This window comes from Sinocyclocheilus anshuiensis, unplaced genomic scaffold (assembly GCF_001515605.1).
Source record: "Sinocyclocheilus anshuiensis isolate Anshui unplaced genomic scaffold, SAMN03320099.WGS_v1.1 scaffold562, whole genome shotgun sequence".
NCBI lineage: Eukaryota > Metazoa > Chordata > Actinopteri > Cypriniformes > Cyprinidae > Sinocyclocheilus > Sinocyclocheilus anshuiensis.
The window spans coordinates 497,187-509,414 of NW_015544158.1; the positions used below are offsets into that span (position 1 = coordinate 497,187).

Sequence of the window (12,228 nt, forward strand, 5' to 3'; positions counted from 1 at the left end):
AGTGTCATGACTGTTTTATGCTTATATTTATTTTACGTTGGCCACTGTAGATTTTATTCTTAATTATGCTCCTCGGGCAGATGGATGGTTTCTTGAAAAGATATCTGCTGCATGCTGTGTTAGAATCATCCAATGATATGGAATGGTCAACATATATCATAATCATATTGAGAGATGACATCCAGGGAGGGGCACAGCCTTAGGGTGGATAGATGCTTTCAGGGCAACATAATAACACAAACAACCTGTTTTTCAGCACCCCTAATTGCTGCACTTTAATTATATTAAGCAGTGAAATATCAATAAATCAATGAGCAAATGAACTGGGCAACTATGAGCAATGACTGTTTAGTGTTGCTCTGTATTATTCTATTGATGTTCCACTAACGGCCGTCCTTGAGATATTGAATGCTATTCAACCCAGGCGCTGACATCATAATAGAAGGCAGCATTGAGCAGTCTGGCCGTGGACAGTCGCTCTCTGCAGCATGTTTTTCTCACATGTAGACATGCTTTTGGAACCCTATAGTGACGCTAATTTTATGAAATGTACATTTGGACTTTTATGTGAATATTAAAAGTAATTTTATCTAAAAAGATTTTAGGTTTATTTTTCATAGAATGTACTGTCCTTATTTATAGCCAACATTCATTGTGCAGCTGATCTGTCCCTGATTGTCTCTGTAAGAGCTGGTTATGGAACCATTTAATGACACAAGACGTAGGAAATTGTAAATAAATACAAGTGTAATTAAGACCATTGCATAACCGGAATAATTCAAGAATCAAATGTTTCAGCCTTCTATGTATGTATTCACATAAATATACAGGAGACCTGGACACACAGGAATGTTGTCACAGCTACAGTATTTTTAGGCATAATTACACAAATATTCGTTTGAATATTGTCCAAAACTGTCTTAAAATAATTACAATTTTTAAGCAGTATGGTGACATAATACGTAAATTAACCACTACTTATTAATACAAGGCTTAACTATACACTCTAAAAAATGCTGGGTTTAAACCTAAATTTGGGTCAAATATGGACAAACCCAACTGTTGTGTTAAATATTTAATTTAAAATTTTAACCCAAAGGTTTGGTTTGTCCATATTTGACTCAAATTTGGGTTGAAACAGCTCAGCATATTTTTTGTGAGGCTAGATTGTATCAGTATGTAAGTTGACCTGTGTTCTAGGACAAGGGTATTTTTCAAAAAATGTTGGGGAATGTTGTAATATTCAGGAATTAATTATTTAATAAAATTAATAAAATCATTATAATGCCTGATGGCCAAAATACAAATTCAAAATATTTTTGTATATTGTCATTTACATTTTTTTCTGTTTCTTGAATTGTTTGCTCATGTTGACACTACAGTGTCTACATGTGCTCAGCGAAATGTATCTTTTTTGGCCAGTAACACTGGAAATGTTAAATACCTAACTGTAGTTAAGATTTTAAGGTTTGTTCATTAAAAAACATGACAACTAGCCCCAGTGTGCCCTATACATAGCCTCAATTTTTCATTTCAGGACAAAGGAACAGTCAATGACCAACAGACCCTGTCTCACTAATAATGAGTTTGACAGGAAGGCTTTAATGTTTGATATCTAGGGATATGTAAAAAGTCATGTGAAAAAAACAATTTTCAGCTTGTACTCAACCCACTCTTTTTTAAGAATTTGTATGATGTGTTGTTATAAAAGCTTCGAAGGTTTTGTTTTTCATGGCAAGTTTATTTTAAGCCTGTTTTAGTGCACTTTCACCTTCATGTGAGTGTTTCTGACTATTGACAATTGCCATTTTAATCTAATGTTCAAATAATTTTTTTATAAGATAGCAGGCCAATTCAAATATCAAAATATTTTGGCAGGTGTGATTTCTTTGTTGGTTTGTTTTCCTAACCTCGGTGTCTCTAAGTATTATTAAGTAAAAATATTTTCTCTGTTGTCTGTTTGAAGATATAAATAGAGTGTACTGCCATCTAGTGGAGTAATTATGCAACAGCGTTTTTCAATTGAACTTTAGACACTGTATGTGCTAGTCATTAAACTTCTGACTAGCTGTTCCAGTGACAATATACACATTTTTTGCTATAATATTTAATCAGTAAACAAACAGGCTTAGCCTGTGAAAAGTTGGAAAATATCTCTGGCACTTGTGTAATCAAATTATGTGAAATGGTACTGTGGCTGAAAACAATTTTAAGAAAGCCGATGTTGATCTGTATCAACATGTGTGTCCTTTAATTGTCTTGCGATTTGAGTAAACAAGAACAAAGAACAGCGAAAATGAGCAAAACATGTTGCAAATCAAGCATGCAAATAAGAGGATTTATTCGCATTTCCTGCGCACACTAGCACGGTGGGAATCAGCAGGCTTGTTCTCGATGGCCCTCTTTTTCCCTGCTGTGAACAACATGCTCTGTCAGTGGTTAGCAATAACACAGACAATGGATTTAATTTTCTGTAGAAGGGCACGTGTGCAATATCAGACCTTGAATAAGCACGCACACACACATTTCTGTTGTCTGTGCCTCCCATTCACAGGTACAGACAGTTTAAGACATGTTTGTGATATTTCACATCTGAGTGATTTCATATGCCTACAGCCTCCTGCAAAGGCTCCTGCAGATGCAGATTTCCGAAGATACTTTAGAAGAGCAAAGCAGGCCATCACTGCAGTCCCCATTGTCTACATGCTGGACAGGTACACATGCTGCCTACTCCCAGGGTTGCTAATGTAATTGCTTTACATTGATTCTGTCCGACTAGACGGCTTGTTTTCATCCTTTTTCAGGGAGCAGTGCCAAGGCTTTAGCCTCCTGTGATGTGAAAAGTATGTGTCCTTTTCAGCACATATCAAACAGATTCTTCCTCACATGATACGATGGCTGAGAAGGGTATACTGTCCTCGAAAATATTTTTTACCATGTAGTCAGCCATATCTCTTTCCATGGTACCGTACATTTGTAACTGAAGCACTTTGAGTGGATTGACTCATGGCCTAATTATAAGAACCAAATCTTTACATCCTAGACATAATGACAAACGTCTCAGAGAAGGTGAGGTGGAATAATGTTTTAGGAATAAGACAGAACAGGTTTCCATGAGATCATGTGATCTGACAGACACAAGGCCCCTGAGCTGCAGACATATATTTCCATAAAGGGTTGAAATTTTGAAAGAAAAAAATGCTAGTAAATGTCAGAATTAATTATACACACACATACACATACGTATACAGTATGTGTGTGTGTGTGTGTGTGTGTGTGTGTGTGTGTGTGTGTGTGTGTGTGTGTGTGTGTGTGTGTGTGTGTGTGTGTGTGTGTGTGTGTGTAATGTCAGAATTAATTATACACACACACACACATACGTATACAGTATGTGTGTGTGTGTGTGTGTGTGTGTGTGTGTACGTGTGTGTGTATCCTTTTTTCCATTCCTAAATGGAATGGAAAAAAGGATACACACACACGTCCTGCGGGGGGACGATGTCTCTTCCGCGGCTCGGTACACTTTCAACTCGTTTTTTTTTTTTTTTTTTTTTTTGGGGAAGATCAACTTGTTTTTTTTTTTGTCTCGAGTAAGACACTGTATGACATTCACGTTACATGATTTGACTGATTTTTACGTAGAAAGGGTGACAGCGCACTCATTAAAAGAAATGACATAAGCGGTTTTCAGAACCGCTGGCCAAATTCAAAAACGAAACTAAAATTAAATGATCTTTGAGAGCAAGGGGGCCCCCTGGTGTTTCGGGGGCCCTACGCAGCTTGCGTACTTTGCATATAGGGAGGATCGGCTCTGCATAGCCTACATACATACACACATTACATACACACTAGGGGTGTGCGATATCGTCTATGATAATATCATAATTGTTATTTAAATGATCGAGTATACTGCAAAAACAAAACAAAAACACACTCAGAGAGTGCACTGAGATGTAGGTTAGACTTCTGCGCATGCATATTTACAGTTCACACTTTCACTGTGTGATTTAGTCTATTAGAATACGTTTAGAATTCCCCCATAATTCAAGATAAGTGGGGAAATATGCCCCCGTATGACTTTTATTTATATAATCTGATATAGTTAATATCAAACAATGAATACCGTTTTTTTCTCCAAATATCTGTACGATTTCAAATGTGATATTGATTTTACAAAACATTCTAATAAACAAGAAGTTAATATTAATTGACCTACATTTTAGACACAAGTTCCTTTTGCTCTATTTCGTCAGCGAAAATAGTTTCTAACATAGCCACAGCACAACTGTTCTCAAAGCGTCTCTGAGCAACACAGGACAGTAATGTTTTGTTACTAAATCAATCAGCTGTTTGAATTAATCGGTTGAATGAATGACTCAATGACTCACTCATGCAGTGATTTGTCACCACCTACTGCCGATTTTAGGTTTATATTTAAATTATTTTTCCTATTTTTCCCCAAAATCATTTCAAATATCAGCATTCAATGTTTTTTTTTTTAAACATCAAAAAATTATTTATGCATTTGTAACTGCAGGTTAACTGCATTCATGTCCTGCGTAAAACAGTCTGTGTAAATGCATCTAAATGCCACTTCAAATGCAGATTCTGTGCCACCTGTGCATTGCAAACACAAATTTTGTTGATACTGATTTAATTTGATTGCCCTATAGTGTCTTACTATTTGAATTTATTGGTTAGAATTTGACACAAAAGATGATGCATGATGCATATTAAGGTTAGACAAAAATTGTCCTTATAAAGGTAAAAATCCACATAAAAGGTAAAAATCAATTAAAATATATTGGAAAAGTTCATTTCTGTTACTCCTGCTAACCAATCACTGCACAGAATACATCAAAAGCTCTGAGAGTCAGCTGTCCACATCAGTCCTAAACATGCCAAAGTACCAGGTTAGAATTTGACACAAAAGATGATGCATACATTTTATTAAGGTTAGACAAAAATTGTCCTTATAAAGGTAAAAATCCACATAAAAGGTAAAAATCAATTAAAATATATTGGAAAAGTTCATTTCTGTTACTCCTGCTAACCAATCACTGCACAGAATACATCAAAAGCTCTGAGAGTCAGCTGTCCACATCAGTCCTAAACATGCCAAAGTACCAGCACAATAACACATTCAGCAAAATATCATCTAATTATCGTTATCAACAAAATTCCAGAAAATATCAAAGTATACATTTTTGTCATTATCGCACAAGCCTAATACATACACATACTGTATAATATGTATGTATGTAATATTCACATATGAATATATATATATATATATATATATATATATATATAGACATGAACCAGATGGAAACACTTGTCAGGGTGAATTTTTGAGAACTTTTGGAATTTTTATCACATATAGTGAAGATGCTCACAAATTACATCCTGCTGTGGACAAAGGAGACATTCTTTGGCAGAGATAAAGAGAATATTGCCTCTATTGAAAGATCACAGTTTGCTGCCTTTGATAAGACATCACTGAATTTTCATGCTCATTACAAAAATTATGTTTCAATGTGTGATTAATTTAATGACAAATTATGGCCCTTTTAAAATAATAATAACATAATCTCTCAAATTAAATGGTTATTATTAATACTTAGGCAGACAAAGTAATTCAATGTTGTATTACGGATGACAATTTGCCTCATGTTCAATTCAAGCTCTGCTTTTGCAGGCCATTAATGGCTGTTAATAGCAGTCTCTTTCATTTTACTGCAAAAGCTACTTATTTTCCTGTGCATGTTGGTGAATAGAATACACAAAAAGCAAGATTACCTGTATAATGTATAACTGTAAATTTTAACCTTGTCTCCTTTTTTTGTTGTAAATTTGACTATATAAACTATTGCCTTTTAGATTGTCCATTTTACAGCGTTCAGCTCAAATTCTTCAGATCATTCATATTCTAAAATTCTGAAAGTGAGCTGTGCTGAGCTCAGGCTATAGCCCTGAATGACAACCTTTATGACATTTAAACTGTATTTATACTTCCATTGATTTTCATGATGCAGAGGTGAGTTAAATTCTCAATCTCCATCTTGTCACTCACATCAATGAGATATTACACTACAGTAAATACATGTGAACCACAACAACCACAGTCTGCCTGAGCACGGATCCACTGATAATTATGATGGGAGTTATTGGACTGATTCTTCACGCAGTCAAATTGAATGCCTTCTAATCTTCTCCTGCTTTTTCTGAATTATTCAAAGAGATCTTGAAGCAATAGAGGCGTCTCGACAGCAAGCAAAGCTCCCTATGAGAGAGCTTCAGATAATGTGAAATGAATGATGAAATTCTGGGAGCTGAAATGTAAGACTGATGTGATGCGTGTTCAAAGGTGGGACCCGGGTCCCCAGGCCCCTGGGGGGCTCAACCAACCTCTTTTTAACCAGGGATGAATATGCTGTACCCTCTTTGGCAAAATTAACCAAAATCTATTTCCACATTCACATGGCATGCGGGCATGTCAGGGAAAGAAAAGGCTCTTTGTTCAGAATTATGGGGGAATCGCATGACTTTTCATGCGAGGAAAAACCCTAGATTGAAATCTCAAGTCAATTAATAGATTAAACACATTTTTCTAAAATAGGTTACTCATTTTTGTAGGAGGCATTTAGGGGGCCATTTAGTTAATGCATGAAATAATTCACGCCATGATGTAATGTTCATTCCTTTTTATCTTGAAAGGAAACTGGCTTATCTGCCTTTAAATAAAGTTAATAGCACATCAACAAACAAATAGCTTTAAATACTGTGATGTTCTTCGATTAATATTGATGACATGCTACTTGACCTTGGTACTTGAGTGTGATTAAATAAAACAATAAAAGGAATATGCGCATAATTATGTTTATAGTTCAGTACCTTGCTGTAAAACAAATATAAAACTTCTCTGTGAACTCAAAATGGAAATTTATTTTTAGTGCAGTTCTCATGCAACATGCTTGTAAATCATAACCAGCGCTTAAGTACAAGACTTGAAAGGTTTCCCAAAGTTAAAAGCAAAATTAGATGTTGCGGCCTTGCCTGGTGACTGTAGCCATAGAAAGATATGTTTCAGATTTCTGCTCAGCCATCTGATATATATATATATATATATATATATATACTGTATATATAATGCGTTTTGGGCATTAATGTACTAATTGATATAAATTCTACTTTAAATGTAATAATGAACTGTGTGTGTGTGTGTGTGTGTGAGAGGGTGTTCTGGTGAAGTACGATCTCTGCAGGTCATACAACTGTAAAAAGGTGTAGCCTGCAGCCATTTTTACCTGATAAGAATGTATTTTGCTGGTATAAATTGATATTTTGGTTGATTCAGTGATGCTAAATAATATTTTTCTCAGTATACACATTCCCCATATTCATGTTGAAACAGACACAATGTATTTTCTGAAAAGTACAAATAAAAAGACAGGTGCAACAAAACTAATTGATGGTGCTTGTCTACTATCAAAAACATTTTATTTTTGTAATTATATTGAGCAATGCAAGTTCCGTCCATACTGTACCGTTAACATCAGCATGAGAAAATCTCCATGGATTTTCAAAGACATAAGCATCGTTCCCATTTCCCATTGTGATCTCAAATAAAGTATCCAAACATCTGAGAGCAATTGAAGTGTCTTGTGAAATCCATTCTTCCCTCCAAGCATTGATTTATTATGTGAATTACAAATCTACATGTTTTGTTTTTAATAAAGAAGACGTGCTTTTGTGCTTTTATTAAAAATCATGAGGTACAGGGTGGAATAACTATGGAATAAAATATGTCTACATTTTTAATTAAATAGCCTAAGTAAAGTACGTAAAAGTATTCAAATAGAAACTTAGTTTACTAAATAATAACAAAATACTGCTGGGGTAGCAAATCAGATGAATAACACTTATTTTCTAGTTATTAGGTTAGTTAAATGCTGTCCAAGAACATTAAAGTACATATTGACACATCGTTTTTGAACAAAAATATATTTCCCTCATAGAAAAAAATAATAATAATCTTTAATTTGCCGATGATGGTGATGATGGAAAAAACATTGCATGGGACTGCTGAGTGATATTCCTCCAGTAACCTTTTCATCTTAAGACAGAAATCTTTCCTTTTAAACAGTGATTCGTTTGGAGTCGAGCAAGATCAGAAAACGTTCGCTTCATCCAGTGACTCGCATTATTCAACTCTCTATCTATTCCATTCAAACGGTAACTCAAACAGTTCGAACGCGTTCTTCTTGCGAATCGGCTCGATTGATTCCTTTAAAAGAACCACTTCAAACGAACGAGTCGTTCACGCATGGACGCTGCTCTCGCGATATAAACTTTTCCCGGTTACCTGAGGAAACGAGAGTTTGATTCAAAGTGTAACCCCGTCTACGATAGCAGCCAAAACCCATCCTAATAACAGCAGGTAGAGTAATGCAAATCAGTTAAGTTACCTTTAATTCTGTGGAGTTTACCGATTAAAAATCCGTTTCTTTATCTATGTTATGGAATACTGGCGATGTTTATGTAATTATTTACCCGTTGTCCGTTAGCTGTGGAAGTATATGCTGCGTGAGGTCAGCTAGCAACAGCAACAAACCAGCTTATTTTTTTCGTAATTTAGCGATGGTTGTGTTTAAACACTTTCTTTAGGTTTATGTGTGGAATTGTGGAAAAAAATAAGGTGAATTTAAATAAGAAAATATTTTCAGTGTGTTCTCCAGTTTCGTCCTCCGTGGTGGGATGTTTAGAATCCAGTAAACGTCGCAATACCATGGTCATTAATACTGTAAAATCATGGTAACGTTAGAGTAAAATGCGAAATCCGTAAAACCTTACTGCCATCGAGTTAATTACAGAAGAAGCGAACACCAAGTTAAAAAAACTTCAGTAACACTAAAAGTGGAAAGTTATGTTTTGGTAGGACCTAAATCACTATGGTAATTTTTGTAGAGAATAAATTAATTCAAGGAGCTTGGTTGAGAGAGAAGTAGCAGCAGCAGCTGTTTTATGTTCTTTTTGGCTGGTGTGTATGCATGAAAAATAAATAATTATAATAATTTCAGTAAATTATTTTCCTGCTAAAACTTTAGCAATTGTCAGATGTTTCAAATTCCACATATTTCCATGTGTTAGAAAAAATATATATTTCATTAACAATTTATGTGTTTTATATTTTCATATGCATTAATAATCATAATTTCTTGACACAATGGCATACAGTAATTGTTTAGTACGTTACAAAGAAATATTTACAAAACATAAAGATGCATGTATATAAATTGAATTAATGAGCAGTAATTTGTGAATTGCTTGGTGTGTGTTTTGACTGTCCTCTCTGCTTTATTCTTTAGCTTATTTTTATCTTTTTTGGGTGGATCTTGGCTGCATGAAGCAAACCAGACATGGCATCACCACAAACACTTCAGCCTGTCCTGAAGATGAAGGTCGACGAGCTCTTCCTCTTTTGGTTGAGTGAGCCAAGTACTCAGGCGATGCTAAAAGACTACCTGAACAAAATCAAGAACGGGGAAGAAATAGATCTAAGCCACGCTGATTTCAAGGGCACAAGCACATTGGTATTAACAGAAAACAACAACAACATCTTTGCCTCGAAGATTAATGCGACAGAGAGGATGACTGTGACCCTTGGTGCTCCGTGCAGCCCTCCTTCAGCAACCCTGCCATCTGCGAGTGGCAGCAATAACAGAGCGGGAGTGAATGCGAGGACCTTGCGATGCTCTGTCAGCACTAAGAAGGTAAAGCATCTGTGCTTTCACCTGTGCACCTGAGTTTAAAAAAAATGTGGGAGAGAAACAAAAATTGATCAAATAATTAATTTTTTTCCTTAATAAAGGGAGACATTTACATGCAAAATTAATTATTACAAAAGTACAACTTTAAAATATTACTGCCTCAAACTGTATTTAATAATTATGTAATTATTTATTGGCCTACTTTTTTTTTTTTCTTTGAAAAAAATGTTTTTATATACATTTTACATTTTGCACACATCTGTTTTTAGTTGCAAATGCACGTGAAAAGCTTACGCTGTTGAGCCCTGATTAGTCTAAAGAAATGTTTTATATTTACTTTAATATTAGACAATCTCAATTCTATTAATCCCTCATTTCACGCAAACATAATCGGATTTATTGTATTTTTCCACTAGTATTTCATGTGGTAAAAAGCATTTGCCAAATGCATTTCTACATGTTAATATAGAAACAGTAGAACATTTCAAGAAATGGTCTCATATATGATGGTCCTACACGTTTTATTAACAGCCAGTTTACCACTGAGAGAGGGTTAAACCACTTTTTCTCAGTTTAGCCACAAGAGGATGCTGAATGGCTTTTGCATCTTCTGGTCAGTGGATGTAGGGCTCCTGCTCTGGTCAGATGAGCTCTGTGAACCCTGCATGTCTTTTGTGTAAAGAAATCGTGTTCATGTGTGGCCAGTGGTTGGCGAATCTCTATGCTGTCAATCCCTGGAATGGTAATGACTCTGTCATCATGCGCTGTCCAGCGATGCTGGTGGACTTTGCTGCTGAGGTTTCAGAGCCCATAAATTGGATTGTGCATGGATATCTTTAATTAAAGATATCCATGCACAATCCAATTCAATCTTTCCTTTCTCTTTGAAGTGTTACAAGCTCTTGGTGCATAAAGAAGATCTGTAAACTTGCAAAGACTAAAGTCTCAAATCCAAAGAGATATTCTTTATAAAAGTTAAGAGTCAACCACGCCTACCTAAAATGGCTCGTTCTAACACGCCCCCACATACCTACGTCACTATGTGGGAAGATTTGCATAACGCCGCCCAAATGTTCACGCAAAGAAAGAAGGTGTAACTTTTATTCTCGCTGTAGTATTGTTGTTGCCGCCGCCATGTTGTCAAGGCACTGTGTTAAACACATTTCATTACACCAAATACACAAAATAATGTTCTTAAATGTTTAGCAGCATCATATGACCCCTTTAAAGCAGTGCCTCCATGATACTTCCTGCTGTCAGAATCACATCATTGTGTCATTAAATTCACACATATCTTATTGGCCCAATAAGAGGAAGCTGATATCAAGAAGGCTTATTCATAAGTAACATTGATAGTTCGATACACCTGTGGAAATGAAAAAGATTATGAGATAAAATTAGCTTCTGATGTGAAACGCTAGAAGTCCCTGTAATGTGGACACAGCACAACAGAGTTCATTTTCTTTGACATTTTGTCCGGTTTGTGTCTTTGAAAAGTCTTATTTCAGTCACATGCCAAATTTGTTCAAAGCTTGAGGAAAGATTCCTTAAGGATGACAAATAAAGTTGCATTTTGAGGAAAGAAATCTGTTTGTAGTGAATGTAAATGTGAATGTAAATCATGATGAGTAGGGACATTATCTGAGTCTGACTGGTGTGATTCTTTATTCTTTATAGTGTTTATCATTTCATACCCAGCTGCTTTTACGCTCAAGATGGCGGCGCGTTCACACGCTGCGGCTTCTCTCTCTCCCGACAGAAAGGTGTTTTCGTGTTTTTTGTCTTGTGAGTCGCAGTGTTTTTGTACGTATTCGTCGCGTCTATCTGTCTCTAAGCGCGCATACAGTCGTGAGTTTCTGCTCGATGTCGGCAGAACCACATTTTTAGAGTTAAACTCTGCGCACGCCGAAGAGCTGCGGGATCTCGGTCTGCTCCGGAGGCCCACAGCATCACCGACCCCCACTACTGCATCTCGCCCACAGCGGAGGCGCCACAAGCGGCGTGAGAGGAAGCAGAAGAGGGGTAAGCGCGGAGGTATCCGGGCTAGGCTAGCGGCTAACCCACACAAGCCAGCTATCCCCACCATCGTACTGGCTAACGTACGCTCTTTGGACAATAAACTGAACTACATCCGACTACTACGCTCAACTCAGAGGACTGTAAGAGACTGTTGTGTTTTTGTGTTCACGGAAACATGGCTCAACAACAGCGTTCCGGACTGCGCTATTCATCTCGATCAGCTGACATGCTATCGAGCGGACAGAGCTCGCGTCGAGGGAGGTAAGACCCGCGGCAGAGGGCTTTGTGTTTACATCAATGATGCGTGGTGCCGCGATGCTGTTGTGGTCTGCAAACACTGCTCAACCCTGGTGGAGCTTATGATTATTAAGTGCCGGCCGTTCTATCTACCGAGGGAATATACAGCCATACTGCTCGTTGCTGTATACATCCCTCCCAG

At 36.5% G+C, this 12,228-nt stretch overlaps 1 protein-coding gene across 3 annotated transcripts in view; it reads left to right on the forward strand.

Annotated features, from left to right (window-relative positions):
- Positions 1-8,347: 8,347 nt before the first annotated feature.
- LOC107695472 (serine/threonine-protein phosphatase 2A regulatory subunit B'' subunit beta-like) overlaps positions 8,348-12,228 on the forward strand; it is a 36,926-nt gene continuing 33,045 nt past the window's right edge. For 2 of the 3 annotated variants that reach the window (XM_016495392.1, XM_016495394.1), the window contains exons 1-2: positions 8,348-8,440; positions 9,369-9,773. In XM_016495392.1, the coding sequence (XP_016350878.1) occupies positions 9,420-9,773 (354 nt within the window). In that variant the 5' untranslated portion in view covers positions 8,348-8,440; positions 9,369-9,419. Of the gene's footprint in view, positions 8,459-9,368; positions 9,774-12,228 lie in introns of all 3 variants that reach the window. The other variant, XM_016495393.1, reaches the window with a different exon arrangement.